Below are 18727 nucleotides of genomic sequence, written 5' to 3'. Positions count from 1 at the left end.
CCCAGGGCCAGTTTTCCTTTTCTCCTTCCTCCCCTTGTACCGTCTTCTGTTCTCTTCCTCTCTCACATCCCCCAAAATGTCCACCATTGTATTTTATTCTGTCTTGAGATTTGGACTTACAGTAGCAATGCCCAGCACAGTAGGCAGTATTTCAGAGACTTGCACTGTCATCTAATATGCCCAGCTACAGTTGTCACGAATCTCCCAAATGGTGAGATGCTTCCTGTGCCTCGGCACTCCCTCCAGCCACGGAGCCATTATCCTGGGCATTCTTGTTTTGAAACAAAACCTTAATGTGGTGTAGTGACATTTAATTTAGTGCTTCTCATTTCAAAGCCCTTAAAAATATTAATTAATTCCCATAAAGCCCCAGGAGGTATATTATTAATATCTGTAGTGCCTTTCATGCTGGTCCATTAATGTGTCCTTTCTGGGCGATAGGTAAGAAAATGAGGCGGAATCATTTTTTGCATCCCACAGGAGAAGACCTTGATGGAGCCAAGGTCAGAAATAACGAATCCCCAACTTTATTGATGTCTCCGAGTAATGTCAACCCCGTGACCTTATGTGTGGTAGGGGAGAACAACACTCTTGTTTAGGACTAACCTCGGGGGACACTGAATGGTCTTTCACTGGAACCAGGACTTCACACATCCTAGCTGGATAGCTGTGCAGAGGGGGCAGACTCAGGTTCTCTTGGTGTCAGCACAGTTTCTAATGAAATAAAATCAGTGTTCGTAACATTGTGACTGCGTGAGGAAACATGTTTGGACTTAATTCTGGACTCTCTAGTAGCTCCCTGGCGGGCTGGTCTCTCTGGGCCCCGATCCTCACTTGATTCCTTACAGAGGCCCAGAGGAGATTGAAACTTCGGTGATCAGGACTCCTCATACCTCTCCTTTCAGTGTTTTCCTGGCTGTTCTGGCATGTTTATTTTCTATGCAAGCTTCAATAGCAGCTCTGTGAAATAGTTTGTTGTTATATTTATTGGAAGCTGTGGACTCTTAACCTAGGGAGAACTGATGTCTTAAGAATGTGGGTGCATCTTCCCCAGGCTGGGAGCATCTCCAGTTTGTTCGTGCTTCCTTCTGTTTTCCAGGAGAGTTTTATAAAATTTCCTTCTCAGAGTTTTGTGCATTTCTTGTTAAGTTTAATCTTCTTTGTTGCCTTAGAAGTGGGAGTTCCTTACAGTTGTGTCCTTTAACTATCTATCGATTGTGTGTGTATGTGTATATATGGCTATTGATTTCTGTGTATTCTTTAGGTTCATCAGCAAGGGTCCAGGCAGGAGTAGTGGGAGGGGGCTAAGCTGGGCAAATATGACTAAGCAAGAGAGGGGCATTTTGCTTTCTTACCTTGTCTTTTTGAAACTATTCTCCCTTGCCGCTGTATGTGTTACAGCTTTCTGTGTTTAAGTAAGTTGCCTCTTCCACATTCCAGTGTTTTTCCAAAGAGATTCAATGCTTCTAAGAAATATTTTTGATATCACAGTGGTGCTACCTTTTACTCGTGTTACTGTGTGGCAGGCATTACTTATTTATCTCATGGGATGTTCGCAATAAATATTTGTTGAGTAAATGATTGTTCACAACCTCTCTGAAGTAGGCGTTATCCCAGCTGGAGATGGAGAGACATGAGGTCATTTGTGCAGCATTCATTCAATGCAAACTCGGAGTAAAGGATGGAGTTTAAGTTTTACGTATTCTTATGAATCCATGGTAAGTTTCTTAATCTTTGTCTCCTGCAACAGGCGCGGTACAAGCAGAGCCTTGATCCAACTGTGGATGAAGTAAAGAAGCTTTGCACGTCTTTACGCCGAAATGCCAAGGAGGAGCGGGTCCTCTTCCACTACAACGGCCATGGGGTGCCCAGGCCCACCGTTAATGGCGAGATCTGGGTCTTCAACAAGGTGGGTGCACCATAAAAGTTTCCCATGAATCCAATTTATTTATCTTTTTACAAGAAAATCTTTAAGTTTTGGATTTTGGCTGCAGATCCTATTCACCTGTAGCTTCTGTGGAGCCATCAATAGTTAATTTATTTCCACAAAACCAAATGCAGGTGCCTTCCAGTTTCTAGGTTGGCCATGTAGGCTCCCCCTCTTGCAGTGGTGTCTCCTGTTCTTCACTTAGATTGTGTCTTTTTCTTACTTATTTGGAGGAATTCTTTGTATTCTAGACAGTAACCCTTTACCGTTTTTGTTAGTTGCAAATGTCCCTGAGTTTATGGCTTGGTTTCTGGGTTTGTCTGTTTGCTTCTGTTCTCTTGTGATATCCCTTAGTGGATAGGCTTTCTTTATTTTGAAGTGGCCCCTGTTCAGTCCTCTCATAGGATGTGGGCGTTTTGTATCTTCTTAAGACTTTCCTTATGCCACGGTCACTGAACTATTCCATGTGTTCTTTTACGGAAGTGTACTTTTGTCCATTAATTTGGGTCTTTAATCTACCTGGAACTAATTTTTGCACATACTTTTAAGTAGGGTTTCAAATTCTTTTTTCTTTTTCAAGTGGATCCATTACCATTTAATGCCAGCTTTGGACTCAGTCAGGTTTCCTTAGTGAGTAGGTATGTTTCCGAGCTCTCTGCTCTGTTCCTTGGGTCTCCCTTTATGCCAGTTAGCTGTTTTAATCAGTGTAGGTTTTCAGTGATTCCTGATATTTGGGAAGGTGAGTTTCCCTGCTTTATTCTTTTTGGTCTGTTGATCTTCCATGAAAATACTCAATCAGCTTACAAATCAGTAGATTAAATGGTGTGGGGCATGGAGACTCAACATCTCTATATTGTTGAGTTTTCCAAACTGTGCTCTTTCAAAGTGTGTATCAGTGGTATCTTATAATTTCATAAAGATTTGTATCATTTTTTAGATTTATTCCTGGACACGTTATACTTTTTTGACGTGGTTCAGTCAGTTCAGTTCAGTTCAGTTGCTCAGTTGTGTCCGGCTCTTTGCGACCCCATGAACTGCAGCACGCCAGGCCTCCCTGTCCATCACCAGCTCCAGGAGTTCACCCAAATTCATGTCCACTGAGTCGGTGATACCATCCAGCCATCTCATCCTCGGTCTTCCCCTTCTCCTCCTGCCCCCAATCCCCACCAGCATCAGAGTCTTTTCCAATGAGTCAACTTTTCGCAGGAGATGGCCAAAGTATTGGAGTTTCAGCTTTAGCATCAGTCCATCCAAAGAACACCCAGGACTGATCTCCTTTAGAATGGGCTGGTTGGATCTCCTTGCAGTCCAAGGGACTCTCACGAGTCTTCTCCAACACCACAGTTTAAAAGCATCAATTCTTTGGCGCTCAGCTTTCTTCATAGTCCAACTCTCACATGCATACATGACCACTGGAAAAACCATAGCCTTGAATAGATGGACCTTTGTTGACAAAGTAATGTCTCTGCTTTTGAATATGCTATCTAGGTTGGTCATAACTTTTCTTCCAAGGAGTAAGCGTCTTTTAATTTCATGGCTGCAATAACCATCTGCAGTGATTTCAGAGCCCCCAAAACTAAAGTCTGACACTGTTTACACTGTTTCCCCATCTATTTGCCGTGAAGTGATGGAACCAGATGCCATGATCTTCGTTTTCTGAATGTTGAGCTTTAAGCCAACTTTTTCACTCTCCTCTCTCACTTTGATCAAGAGGCTTTTTAGTTCCTCTTCACTTTCTGCCATAAGGGTGGTGTCATCTGCATATCTGAGGTTATTGATATTTCTCCCGGCAATCTTGATTCCAGCTTGTGCTTCTTCCAGCCCAGCATTTCTCATGATGTACTCTGCATAGAAGTTACATAAGCAGGGTGACAATATACAGCCTTGACGTACTCCTTTTCCTATTTGGAACCAGTCTGTTGTTCCATGTCCAGTTCTAACTGACCTGCATATAGGTTTCTCAAGAGGCAGGTCAGGTGGTCTGGTATTCTCATGTCTTTCAGAATTTTCCAGTTTATTGTGATCCACACAGTCAAAGGCTTTGACATAGTCAATAAAGCAATTATGTTTTTCTGGAACGCTCTTCCTTTTTCAGCGATCCAGGGGATGTTGGCAATTTGATCTCTGGTTCCTCTGCCTTTTCTAAAACCAGCTTGAACATCTGGAAGTTCGCAGTTCACGTATTGCTGAAACCTGGTTTGGGGAATTTTGAGCATTACTTTACTAGCGTGCGAGATGAGTGCAATTGTGTGGTAGTTTGAGCATTCTTTGGCATTGCCTTTCTTTGGGATTGGAATGAAAACTAACCTTTTCCAGTCCTGTGCCCACTGCTGAGTTTTCCAAACTTGCTGGCATATTGAGTGCAGCACTTTCACAGCATCATCTTTGAGGATTTGAAATAGCTCCACTGGAATTCCATCACCTCCACTAGCTTTGTTCATAGTGATGCTTTCCAAGGCCCACTTGACTTCACATTCCAGGATGTCTGGCTCTAGGTGAGTGATCACACCATCATGATTATCTTGGTCGTGAAGATGTTTTTTGTACAGTTCTTCTGTGTATTCTTGCTACTTCTTAATATCTTCTGCTTCTGTTAGGTCCATACCATTTCTGTCCTTTATCGAGCCTATCTTTGCATGAAATGTTCCCTTGGTATCTCTAATTTTCTTGAAGAGATCTCTAGTCTTTCCCATTCTGTTCTTTTCCTCTATTTCTTTGCTTTGATCACTGAGGAAGGCTTTCTTATCTCTCCTTGCTATTCTTTGGAACTCTGCATTCAGATGCTTATATCTTTCCTTTTCTCCTTTTCTTTTCGCTTCTCTTCTTTTCTCAGCTATTTGTAAGGCCTCCCCAGACAGCCATTTTGCTCTTTTTACATTTCTTTTCCATGGGGATGGTCTTGATCCCTGTCTCCTGTACAATGTCACTAACCTCAGTCCATAGTTCTTCAGGCACTCTATCAGATCTGGTCCCTTAAATCTCTTTCTCACTTCCACTGTATCATCATAAGGAATTTGATTTAGGTCATACCTGAATGGTCTAGTGGATTTCCCTACTTTCTTCAACTTCAGTCTGAATTTGGCAGTAAGGACTTCACGATCTGAGCCACAGTCAGCTCCCGGTCTTGTTTTTGTTGACTGTATAGAGCTTCTCCATCTTTGGCTCCAAAGAATATAATCAGTCTGATTTCGGTGTTGACCATCTTGTGATGTTCACAGGTAGAGTCTTTGGGTTTCTCTTACCTTGGATGTCGGGTATCTCTTCACGGCTGCTCTAGCAAAGTGCAGCCGCTGCCCCTCACCTTGGATGAGGGTTATCTCCTCACAGCCACCCCTCCTGACCTTGAACATGGAGTAGCTCCTCTCAGCCCTCCTGTGCCTGTGCAGCCACCGCTCCTTGGATGTGGGGTTGCTCCTTTCGGCCGCCGCCCCTGACCTCAGGCGTGGGGTAGCTCCTCTGGGTTGCTGCCCCTCACCTCGGGCGAGGGGTAGCTCCTCTTGGCCACATGATTACAAATGTTGAAAAATTATGTTTTGTGAGTTTTTACCAGGGTGTGTGGCAAAGGCAGTTGATTTTTTGTACATTTATTTTATGTCTGCTAATTTGCTAATTAGCCTACCCCTGGAGGCTCAGACGGTAAAGCGTCTGCCTGCATTGTGGGAGACCTGGGTTCTATCCCCGAGTCAGGAAGATCCCCTGGAGTAGGAAATGGCAACCCAGTCAAGTATTCTTGCCTGGAAAATTCCATGGACAGAGAAGCCTGGTGGGCTGTGGTCCATGGGGTCACAGAGTTGGAGACAACTGAGCGACTTCACTTTCCTTCTTTCTAATTTGCTGTTCTCTCATTGATCCTAATGATTTGTACATATTTAAAAATTCCTTAACAGATTACCATGTGGTTTGCAAATCACAGCAGTTTACGTTCCTTCCAGTCCTGCTGTTTATTGTTTGTATCTTTCTGTGCTACCAGCGCCTCCCAGAGAGTGGAGTGGTGACTGCATGTCCTTGTCTCATTCCTCATTTTGAAAGGAGTGCGTCCTCTGCATCAGTGTATGATATTTGCTATAGATATTTGTAAAAAGAATAAAAAATAAGAAAAGCCCTTATCAGATTAAAAGGTGCCCGTCTCAGTGGAGACACAGGTGTAAAGAATGGACTTGTGGACACAGTTGGGGGAGGGAGTGAATGGACAAATGGAGAAAGTAGCATCGATATATGTACACTGCTGTGTGCAAAGTGGATAGCTGATGAGAAGCTGCTGTATCACACAGGGTGCCCAGTCTGCCGCTCTGTGATGACTTAGAGAGGTGGGATGGGGGAAGGGAGGGAGGCTCAAGAGGGAGGGGATATAGGTATAATTATGTCTGATTCCCTCATAGCTCAGTCGGTAAATTATCTGCCTGCAATGCAGGAGAACTGGGTTTGATCCCCTGGAGAAGGAAATGACAACTCACTCCAGTATTCTTGCCTGGAGAATCCCATGGACAGGGGAGCCTTGCAGCCTACAGTCTATGGGGTCGCAAGAGTCGGACACGACTTAGCGACTAAACCACCACCACCACCGCAGTGTTGTTGTATGGTAGAAATGAACACAACATTATACAAATATTTTTTAAAAGATGCCCTTCTATTCCTAGCTTATTTTTTCAAGTCATCAATAGCTATTGCTTTTCCCCCCAAGCCATTTTGTATGTATGTGTTAGATGATGGTATGATTTTTCTCCTTTAAACTTGAAATGCATTGAAATATATATGATTTTCTAGTATTAAATATACCTTTCCTTTGTGGGATAACCTAGTGTGTCTTGATCCATTATATGTTTCATATAGGGGTTAAATATGTTTTTGTATCATATTGTCTCTATAGTTTTACATTTTCCAGCATATCATATAGTTAGAACCATGTAGAATGTAGTGTTTTAAAACTGGCTTTTTTTCAATTAGGAGTATGCATTCAAATTTCCTTCATGTCTTTTCTTGGCTAGCGAGCTCATTTTCTTTTTACCACTGAAAAAGATTCCACTATTTGGATGTACCACTAGTGAAAGACATCCTGGTTACTTCCAGTTTTGAGGAATTGTAAATAATGCTGTTCTAAACTTTTGTGTGGATTTTTGTATAGACATAAGATTTCTTCTCATTTGGGTAAATACCTAAGAGAGCCACTGCTAGACTGGCTGTTATGTTTAGCGTTCTAAGAAATTGGCAAACCCTGTTCCAAAGTGGCTGCGTCGTTTGCATTCCCACCAGCAATAAATGGTAGTTCCTGTTGCTCCACATCCTCCTTGACATTTGTTGTTGCCAGTGTTCTGGATTTTAGCCATTCTAATTAGGTGCATCGTGGTATATCCTTTTAATTTGCAATTCCTTAATGACATACGATGTTGAGCATCTTTTCATATGCTTGGCTGCCATCTGTATGTTTTCTTTGGTGGGGTTTCCATATCTTTCGCCCACGTTTATCAATTAATAGGACTATTTGTTTTCTCACTCAGTTTAAGAGTTCCTTTTACATTTGGGTACAAGTCGCTTATCAGATATTCATTTTTAAAAGAGTCCCTCCCGTTCTATGACTTGTGTTTCCATTTTCTGAACAGTGGACATTGACTTTTTGAAGTGCAGACGAGTTATCCTCTAGAACTTCCCTCATTCTCTGTGTTTTATAAGTTTATGTCGCACTGAATAAAAAGCAAGATCACACTTTCTGCTGTCAGCAAGAGATGCACTGTATTTCTTTTTTTAATATTTACATTTATTTATTTATTTTGGTTGCACCAGGTCTTAGTTGTGGCACATAGAATCTTCGATCTTCGTTACAGATGCAGGCTCTTTTTATTTGCAGCTTGTGAACTCTTGGTTGTAACATGTGGGATCTAGTTCCCTCCCCAGGGGTTGAACCCATGCCCCCTGCATTGGGAGCTTAGAGTCTTGGCCACTGGACTGACCACCAAGGAAGTCCTCAGAGATGCTTGAATGTAAAAAGGTATATCACGAAAGACTAGCTGAAAGAGAGCCAAAGTGGCTGTATTACTAATGAGAAAATAGACTTTGAGACAAAAAGTGTTGCCAGAGATGAAGACAATGTACCAGACAAGTCAGGTCCTCAGGAAGATATAACTATCCTGAGTGCATAGATGGCTAATGGAGTTTAAGATACATAAAGCAAGATTGTCAGGACCAGTTAGAGAAAGAAACATATCCAGTATTTGAGTGATAGTCTGGCAGTAATTGATAGGTTAAAACCAATATTAAAATTGATAATTAAAAAATTTCTCACAAAGAAAACTCCAGACATGGTATATTTTTCTAATTAAAAAAAAAAAATCACTTAAAAGACCATCAATTGCTCTGACTCAGTTACCAGAACCCTACACCCAATGCCCATAGAACAAGAGAAAGGCCTGTGCTGCCTTACAAAAATAAATGTCTCAATAAAGTTTGAAGGGTTGAAAGCATACAGAGTCTATTCCTTGACCACAGAATCTGAAATTGTATGCTACCTGGAAAATCTTCCAGTATTTTGAAATTACATAATATATGTATCAAAAAAGGTATGACAGGGGACAATGAAAATAATTCAGACTAAACAGTAATGAAAAGATGACTTGTCAAAACTTGTGGGATGCAGCTATAGCGGTGCTTATATAAAAATGTATAGCCTTATTAAATTCTTATACAGAAAGAAAGAAAGACTTAAAATAAAAATATAAATGTCTACCTTAAGAAACTGGAAAATATTGAACAATGCATAAATCAGTAAAACAGAGACCAGGTTGTACAGAAGCTTAACGGAGCTACAGTTTGGTTTTTGAAAAACGTCTGTAAATTAACAAGTCTAGGTAGCAAAAAAAAAAGAGAAAAGACAACATTTAGGAATGAAAGATGTCACCACATATTCTATAGACATTGAAAAGATAAGAGAATGTTAATAATTTTATACCAGTACATTTAACAACTTAAATGGAAAATGCCGTTTAAGATACAGCTTTCCAAAAGTGACCCAAAATGAGGTCGAAAATCTGAGTAGCCCTAGATCAATCAAAGAAATTGAATTCGTAGTTAAAACTCTTCTTACATGTCAACTCATGGATGAATGGATATTTTTATATAAGTATCATCTGCAAAGTGTTTCCTGATCATTACATGTAAAATGTTAAATCATGGATGGAAAAAGGAAGTGTTCTCCATGATCCATAGGAAGAACAGGTGACACTCAAACTGGAAAGTGAATGTTCTCTGCCCCAGCATTTGCACTGTCTGCACCAGGGGTTCTTAAAATATGGTAGCAGCGATATTCTTGGAATTTATGATACATGCAAATTATCACACCCTACTGAAGACTTAGAGAAGCCTATTCCAGGGAGGCCCCCAGAGATCCGCATTTTAATGAGCCCTCTAGGCCATTCTGATGCACACTCACTTGAGAACTCTTCCTCCATGAATCTGGTTTTCAAATATAGAATATCTGAGAAATCAATTAAGATATGGTCTAAAGTTTTATGTCTCAGCATCAAGAAAATAGTATTAAAAAAGAAGTTTAAAGTTCTTATAAAGATCTCATCCAAAGTTTGCTAACTCTTCTCCTGAAGAAATGGAATTTTTTCTAATGGTTTTCAGCCATTGCAAGCATAAACAAAGATGCTAGAAAGACCAAGTTTACAGTAAAATTACCAACTTTTTTCAAGGAGGGGGACTGCTATACTCTTAGTATTGATAAAGTAACAATTGTAATAAATGTTAAATGTGGTCTGGCACAAATATTGATTCTAAAAAATCACAAATACAGCCTTTGATAATAGCACATTGAAAAACCTTTATGATCCATCTTTCAACAGACTCAGTAATGAACTATATACTAAACCAGAATAAGAGATATCTATTTGATAGTGGTGTGCAATTTTTCCAAACCAATACATTCTATTATTTAAATAACATTTATTTAAAATTACTCATAGGGTAAGCAATTATTGAGCGGTAATAAAGGAAAGAGGGCTTCCCTGGTGGCTTAGTGGTTAAGATTTCATCTGCCAATGCAGGAGATGCAGGTTCAATTCCTGGGTCAGGAAGATCCCCTGGAGAAGGAAATGGCAACCCACTCCAATATTTTTGCCTGGGAAATCCCACGGACAGACTAGCCTGGCAGGCTTTAGCCCATGGGGTTGAAAAGAGTCGGACACAACTTAATGACTAAACAGCGATAAAGGAAAGGCAGAGAAAGTATCAAAAAAACCAATAAACCTTCAGCCTTAAGGGTTTTAAGGAGTTTGCTTGTGACTTAAACCCTGGAGTGTTTGATTCACAAGTACCACTACCCCATACCTAGCATCTCTGGGCCATCACCTCCGCTGCTGGTTCCTTCAGAAGGAAGCCGAATCTTCTGCTAACCCATGCTCCCCTGCTCTCCTTGAGAACAGCCACGTGCAGATGCCTTTACCATCCAGAGAAAGCCAGGGGGCCGCATCCAGATGCGCCTGGGCTTCCTGCCTGTGAGGTCAGAGGAAACATGCACCCTTGGGGACTTTACCAGAAAACCCTTGGGAGGATGCCATTGTACTCTGGCTAAGACTCCTGACTCATATTTTGAGTTCTTTAGCAGATGTACAGTTACAGTGGGGTTTTGTCCCATAAGGATACCATACTTGGAAATACCAAAAGCTGAAAACGCATTTGTTGCACCTAACCTAGGGCTTCCCAGGTGACTCAGTGATAAAGAATCCATCAGCCGACAGAAGGGTTGTTTGTGTCCTGGATAATCGTAAGTGTGTCGGTTGTTCACCCTCCTGATTGTGAGCTAACTGGGAGTTGTGCTCACTGCTGCTGCCCGGTGCCAAGGACTGCATGTTACTGGCCCAGAAAAAACCGACATTCAGAGTATAGTTTCTGCTGCATGGATGTCTCTGTGCCCCAGTGTGAAGTCAAAAACTCGTGAGCTGAACCAGTGGGAGTTAGGGGCTGTCTGAACTTAGAATCTGCTCAGAAATAGAGAGCCACTTCTTGGGTGGTGGCTGGCTTTACCTGGAGAACAAAGTGCACCTCCTCCCAGCTCATGTCTGGGGGCCCAGTGCTCGGCTGCCTCTGTGGTTGACTCAGCTGTGATGACAGTCTGATGAAGCATGTGGCTTTTTTTTTTTTTTTTGATGTTTAATATAACCTGACAGCTAAAGTGGAGTGTAATGAATAAATTATCTAAAACCTATTTCTTTTTCTTTGTTTGAAATGAAAACATGGCCTTGGATATGTGTTGTTTTTTTTTTTCCAAGAAAAAGGAGAGATGCTTTGGTTAGGAATTCTCTGTACTTGTACTTTTTGGTGGGGGAGAAACCAAACCATTGCCTGAAAGGCCCTGGAGTGTTCCAGGTGGCCTTCGGTGCGGGGGATGTTGACTTCTCCAGCTTGTGTAGGTTGGTTCGGCCTAGAAGACATGGGGATATTGCACGGGATAGAAATAGTTGCACTTTGAGTGTTGCTTCTGTCCTCTGCTCACTCGCTGCAGCCAGCATCCTGCTGGCTGCCCTTTGCAGGTTTGCAAAACCGTGATTCTGGCTGAAGCTTGACAGACTCCCCAGGATCCTTCCGAGATGGGAAATGAGATCCACCTGCTCAAGTTCTAATAAGGATTAGTTCTCAAAGGCCACTTTCCTTCATGTGGTTTACTAGAGTTGATTTTATATTCCTCCAGGGACACAGACTTCCAAGTTTTACAGGCTTACTAAACTGCAGAATACAGCTCCTGCTTTAAATGAAATTGTCTCTCCTCAAAGGCAGAGGTTCTCATCAAAGAGGCTTTCCTCCCTCTCAGGAGCACATTTAAATATCCAGAGATCTTTTGGTGGCTTCCCTGGTGGCTCAGCAGTAAAGAACCCCCCTGCAATTCAGGAGAAGTGGGTTTGATCCCTGGGTTGGAAAGATTCCCTGGAGAAGGAAATGACAACTCACTCCAGTATTCTTGCCTGGGAAATCCCATGGATGGAGGAGGCTGGTAGGCTACAGTCCATGGGTCACAGAAGTTGGACACAACTTAGCAACTAAACCACCACCACCACCGCCAGAAACCTTTTGGTTGTCACGACTGGCAGAGAGGGCTAAGTGTTGTTAGAAGGTAGTGGGTTGAGGCCAGGGATGCTGCCAAGCGTGGCAGTGCCTGCTTGGGTATGGGTGTGGGATGGGCCCCATACCGAGTGACCAGCCCCAAACGCCCACAGGGCTGGGGTGCCTCCACCTCAGCTACAAAGGCCCTTTCTCCTCAACTGGCATTCCAGAGGCTGCGCCCACCACGCAGCCCATCTGTTTGGAGGAATGGATCCAAGCCATTCTCTGTGGCCAAGCATCCCTGTGGACAGCCTAGGATGCCATCCCCTCTCACAACTAAAAATCGTGAGGCTGAAGACCAATTCTGAAAGCTCCCTGCATGCTGTCCCTTGGACAGGCATTAGAGAATGGAGGCAGTTCTGCCCTCCAGTGGGGCTCAGTGGCTGACAACTCTGCTTGAATCATTTCCGGGGCAGCAAAAGGCACAGGGAATGGAAGGGAAAATGCTTAACAAGTTTCCTGATGGATTAGTGCTTCATTATTTTAATGAATCACCATTAATTACCTTTGTATCTCAGAAATTTAAAAAGTAACTTTTGATTTTGGGGAAATATAAAAATTACATTTCAGTTACAAAGGCTAGACTTCAGAACTCAGTATGTTTAAAATATATTTTATGTCATGCTTCTTCCCTCCTTTGGGTCTTGTGGGGCTGTACTTAGAAGGCAGCAAAGATGACAGATGATCACCCTTTCCCGACAGTACTGGGGATGAAGGGGTGGCAGGAAGGGGGTCAGAACTGCCCCAGCCATTTGCGGCCACTTGTCGCTGAGCTAGAACCTTGTGGGAAGCAGATAAATAGCCGAGTGTGGCTGGTATATAAAAACGCGATGGTTTCCTAGGCTGGTGCTAAAATCCTTTCTCCTATCAGTGTAGGGGTGTTCCTGCACACTTAACAGATTCATTTTCAACACCTCACCAACCCACGCCCCCCACCCCCGCATAGCAGTGGGACCTGCATGTCAGCAAGGGAGGCAGGCTGCTGAGGAGAGGGCTGGAGAGGATTGCTCTTCCTGCTGTGTCCGGGGAGGCACTGACTCGTGTCTGCTCTGTCCAGTGCGGCTTAGCTGAAGCCTTTATGCTTGTACAGATAACATGTGATACCTGCTGGTTATGAAACACTTAATGAATGTACATTATAGTGAACCCCAGAGCTTACCCTTTTCCTCCCTCCTTTTAGTAGTTATGTACATTCTGTCTTTTAAAAAATACAAGTTATTTCTATTCTAAAATGCTCCAAGAGAAAAGAGGTCTTAAATAGATGTGACACTTTCTTACCAGCCCCCACTCCCCTGTCACCTCCCAGGTCAGAGAAAGCAGCCCTTAGCCGTTCCATGTTCTTTCAGCACCATTTATAGGACCTTCCCCTTAGCACATGCCTGCTGAGTTCTTATTTCATTCAGCTTACGTGCTGGGGATGTGGTGCTTTACACACAAAATGGGATCATATTATATATGAGGTTCTAATACTTGCATTTTAAAAATCATTACAAGCCTCTGACATCCCTCCATGTCAGTGCCTATAAATAACCTTTCATGGTGTTCCATAGTATGGGCCCCTTTTGCTTAATGATCCCTTCATATTGGATATATTAGGCTCCAAGGTTGTCTGTGACAGTCCCTCTGGGCCATCTGGGCCTGCTGTGGCGTTGTCTCATGACACCAAGCCCAAGTCCTTCCATCACACAACTCTCTAGTGCCCCTGTACAGTCAAAGGCCTGCCATGTTTGCATTTTTTTCCTGGGAAGGGAAGGAGGAAGGGGTGAGCATTAGGGCAGCACTTATAATTTGGACACATTTCTGATCATGTCCTGTAGGTCAGAATTGGGCTGCAAGATCAGACTTAGCTGCAAAGGAAACTGGGAACAGTGCTCAGCTAAACTTGTGTTGATGATGAAGAGGGTAAAAAATAGGTTGTAGACTGGCAGTCTTTTCCACAGTAGCATGTAGACAGCTTACAGGATTTTACCAGTGAGAGTACCAGAGATCCCTGTACATACAAAAGCAAGTATTTCTATAAGATGGACACCTAGAAGTCAAAGGCATATACATTAAAAAATTTTAAGAACCACCCAAATTGCCTTCCCAAAAAGTCTTCCTAAATTTATACTCACAGCAATGATGAGCTGGCGACCTGTTGAAGATCCTTGTCAACATGGGGCTTTATTCATCTTTTATATTTTTTTCCAGTTTGCTGGATGAAGATAGGTAGATAGATGGATGATTCTCATTGTAATTCACCTTTCCATGATTAATCGAGAGAGTGAAACATTCATAATTGTTGATCATCATGTTTCTTCTGTGACTTGCCTGTGTGCAGCCTTTGCCTGTTGTGTGTTGTTTTGTCTTCGTTGACTTGCAGTACAAGCTTGTATATACACATCTCCTCAGTACAGACCCTGTGTCACATACATTGTACCTACTTCATTCTTAAATTGCTTGTCATTGATATGCACTTTTATCAGAATTATTTCGTTTTTATGCTGTTACATTTTTCTTTCTTTCATATATTTAAGAGGGTCTTTCTTATACCAAACAAAATTTTAAATCTGTTATTCTCTTTTTATTTATTTTTTAAATCTGTCCTGATTATTTTGTGTGTGAAATCTCAGGTGGCAATATTGAATGATCAGTTAGATTTTACAGAATCACTTGTTGAATTGTTCATTCTTTCTTCACTGGGGTAAAATGCTACTGCCGTTACAGTTATATTTGTGAGTCTATTTCTGGGCTTTGCCTCCTGTTTTATTTGTTTGTCTCTCCTTCCCTGATAGCATCCTGTAATTACAATAGAGATTTATAATGTATTTAATATCTGCCAGCATGAGTCCCCACTGGTTATTCTTTCTTCACAGTTTTTGAGGGGGTATTCTTATAAATGTCTCTTCAGCACTAACTTTAGAATCTCTTGTCAAATTCCGTTAAAGGAAAGCCCTGCTGGTATTTTGATTGGGTGCCACATTTGTAGGTTCATTAGGAAGAACTGCTTTCTTTAGAACCCTTCCGTGAGAGTTTATTTAGAGTGAGCATATTCAAGTGTTCTCTAACCTTCTGCAGTGACAGTGAGCAAGACACCAGGTGACTGCATTTTGCAGGGTGAAATGGCATGGCATAAGCAGAGGGTGGTCCCTTTGTGCTGAAGATGCCTGCACCCCCACTACACCTGTGCTGCCGGCACGTCCTCCCCTGTTTGGGATGGCACGTGCAGCTGGTGACGAGTGTGCTTAACAAGAAGGCTTTTGCCATCACGTTGATGGCAGTCTTCTCCAGGCCTGGTTTGGTCTTCCGGTCCTCTGCCCGTTTTCTCTGTTGAATTAGAAATGATCCTCTTGGCAATACCAGAGGCAATGTTTGTGGCTCAGCCTTGAGGGAACACCGTCACCTTTCTTGTAAGTGCACAGAATTGATTTCTGCTGGAGTTTCACCACTTAAACCATTAGTGCCTGAGGAACGGTAAATAAGTGGGGTGTTCTGTGCAGAAGAATTGCTTAAAAATGTTACTTTTGAGTGTGGATTTTTAATAATTTCTCTGCTGAGATGAAGGCCATTCCTTTCTGTGTTTACCAGTAATTGCTGGAGTGGTTTCAAGTACTGAAGAGTACAGCATGTCCAGAATAATATTTCACTTAGCAGATTCATGTTAATATGTTACTGTTGTGTGATTTGAAAAAAGTTTATGGGGCCAAATCCACTTGTACACCTTCAGTGTGATTTCAGTCATCTAAAGGATAAAGTGCTTACGGGTAGGATTGAAATGAAGGGGGCTGCAGGGAAACCCTGCACATTTGAGGACCTAGTCAACTCTTCCAAGCTGACTTTGTAAGTGAGGAGTGGGTTCTGTTATATAAGCCTGGAGAAGCTTTGGAGTAGATGGTATGGTGAACAGAGTAGCACACAGAGCCTTGGGCTTTATAGAGAAGGCTGTGGTTTGACTGCAGGTGGGTGGCAGAGGAAGGGTGGGTGTGAAGGTGCCATGATGGGACACGTGGAAGGAGATCCCTTAGTGGAGTGGGTGTGCTCCCAAGGGGAGGAGAGGAGAGAGCCGAACAGAGGAGGAGAGGAGCTCCAGCCGGGGTTGAACTGTGACCACTGCCCACCTCTGTCTGATTGAAACGGGCAGATGGTGGGGAGCTTAGACTACTGCTGTTCTACTACAGTGTGCAGAACGTTATATGCAGCAGGTCCCATGCATGGGACCCTCGTGGAGGTGCAGGTCCTGGTGGGCAGGCAGACTTCTCCAGGTGTGAGTCACAAACATGCACTGTTTTCTTTTCCAGAACTACACTCAGTACATCCCTCTGTCTATATACGACCTGCAGACGTGGATGGGTAGCCCCTCCATATTCGTCTACGACTGCTCCAATGCTGGCCTCATTGTCAAGTCCTTCAAGCAGTTCGCCCTGCAGAGGGAGCAGGAGCTGGAGGTGAGGCCCCGGGCACCCTGGGGTGGGAGCTGGGGGTGAGGGTCAGCCCCTCAGTGGCTTTATTTTCTCAGGTGCGGTCAGCTCTCTGTGGTGCTCAGAATGCTCAGAGTAAGGTGGCGGGGTCCGTGACAAAGAACTTGGGAGGGACTCCAGATAAGTTCTTGGTCTTATTTTGCATTTCGCTTTACCCAGCATCATTTTTAATAACAAATTTTAATTAAGTGATAACATTAATAGAGTTGATTTGTGCTCCAGTGGGCTCTGCCTCCGAGATAAATGTGAAAATAAAGCAGACACATTTATTCTCAGAGAAATGGGCCTGTGTCTGGGCACGGTCTTCAGCTCCACTCTCATCTTTGTTATTGCTCTTTTTTTTTTTTTTTTATTATCTTTGGTGTTGGGGGAAAAAAAACACCCTACTAGGCTAAATACAGAAAACAAACCAAAATAGCTGCCATTGGTGGCTTCTGTTTAAAGAACTGGAGAGCCAGTGTAGTCCTCTGATTGTGAAGAGCTGTTTTACTTGGTTGTTTTAATTAATATTTGATGTTTGAATTAAACAGTGAGTTCTAAAGAGAAATTGAAGAGGCAGTTTCAATTAAGAGGCCTCCATCCTGTGGCCTGCACAAGAGTGAGAATAAAATATCCTGCAGCCTCCAGGGGGTCATGAATTCCAACTGGTTGCTGTGCAGGAAATTCTCGATTCAGAACAGAAATGGTCCCGAGAACATGTTTCCTCAAGCCCTTTTGAGCCTATCCAATTTTAATGTTATGTTTTTTGCATTTCATCTGAGGATGTTGCTGAAAGTATCAGGAATAAAATTTGAAGTTCTACTTGGTAGAATTTTAACATGTCATACAGTTAATTTATAAATATTTTATAAATTACCCTTATACAGAACTTTGCGCCAGAGTGACTATTAAATTGCCCTTTATTCTTGAAAATGGAGCCCAGCGCCACCAGTTGTTATTATTGTTGTTGTCTTTAGTAATATTATCATTTGCATTCTAGAATAAGGGAAGGGAAAGATCAAGTTTTATAGCATTAAATTTTTACCTTGCATTTAGGCATGCCATCTCTGTTTACCCAAGGGATAGGTTATGTTACAAGTGCTAAAAACTCAAAACACCAAGAGGTAATTGCTTTTCCTTGCATCAAGTAATAAATATTGCAAAAAAATTTTTTTTAATTTAAAATATGTAAATAAAAATGCCAAAGAATCTGGCCAGATATTTATTCCCAATTTTTGAGCTTCAGGGTAGTTAAGGAAAGACCAGTACATCATCCTTTGATAATTAAAACATGCTAAATACAGCCCCTCTCCCACCTTCTCAGCAGAAGGCAAGCATTTCCCTCTCAGGCATGAAACTAAATGTTTATGCTCTAGCACTTAGTGTATCTGCTCTCTTGGTTCTGTATATGTTCTCTGTATGTTGCCAAGGATTAATCAGCCTAAGAAACTGTTCATTTCGTTGAGTGTGACAAAAAGAGTTTTCCATCCATCTTTTTCTTTTTAGGGGGAGGGAGTGAAATGTTTAATTGACTAATCCCTCATGGAGGAGAGTAAATGAAAAATACGTTATCTGAAGTGGCAAATAGATGGCAATGCAAAGTTATACCATATGTTTTATAATTAGCTCCAACTTTAATCTTCATTCTTTTCTTAATTACAGTGTAGATAAGTCTTTCGATTTTCCATTACACTTACTATTATTGGCTGTTGTTCAGCCGGTCTCTTGCATAAAGAGCGGAAATTAAAATGATAAAATTGGCTCCCAGCCATATCTTAATGTTCATGTTAGTCTTTTTTTTTTTAATCTGATGTAGAAACCACAATCCTGTGTGGGCTCTTAGGTTTATTCTTTTAAAAAATTCTTTCCCTGTCTCCAGTTGGCCAGATTCTTTGTAAATTTACGATACATTTGAACACTTTTATCGGATAGCTGATGACATGAAACTGAAAGAAGCTGGCAGGTAAAATGGTTTGTGCCAGAGTTTTAAAAATAAAGAGGGTAGAAATGATTAAATATAATGCAAGAAAATAGTTACCTGGACCAGAAAGCCTCCAAGTATTAAACATTAACAACAAATATGAGTGACATAAATTTTAAGAGATGATTATCAGCTTTCATGTTCTCCAGAGCACAGTGCTCGTGCTGGGAGCAGGAGGTTTACTTATTGTGGACTTCCATCTCAAAGGAAAACTGCAGGTGAAGCAGCAGACACCTCTGTGAAAGCACAGAATAAATTACTGCACACAACAGAGACCTTCATCAGAGCCAGGAA

General features: G+C 42.1%; 1 protein-coding gene across 4 annotated transcripts in view; it reads left to right on the top strand.

The window, feature by feature from the left end:
* Positions 1-18727, top strand: part of RPTOR (regulatory associated protein of MTOR complex 1) — a 324493-nt gene that overhangs the window by 133568 nt on the left and 172198 nt on the right. For all 4 annotated transcript variants that reach the window (XM_069541947.1, XM_069541946.1, XM_069541945.1 and 1 more), the window contains exons 4-5: positions 1751-1909; positions 16294-16440. In XM_069541947.1, the coding sequence (XP_069398048.1) occupies positions 1751-1909; positions 16294-16440 (306 nt within the window). The remainder of the gene's footprint in view (positions 1-1750; positions 1910-16293; positions 16441-18727) is intronic.

This window comes from Ovis canadensis, chromosome 11, assembly GCF_042477335.2.
Source record: "Ovis canadensis isolate MfBH-ARS-UI-01 breed Bighorn chromosome 11, ARS-UI_OviCan_v2, whole genome shotgun sequence".
Taxonomy (NCBI): Eukaryota; Metazoa; Chordata; class Mammalia; order Artiodactyla; family Bovidae; genus Ovis; species Ovis canadensis.
This window is presented reverse-complemented; position numbering and strand designations above follow the sequence as displayed.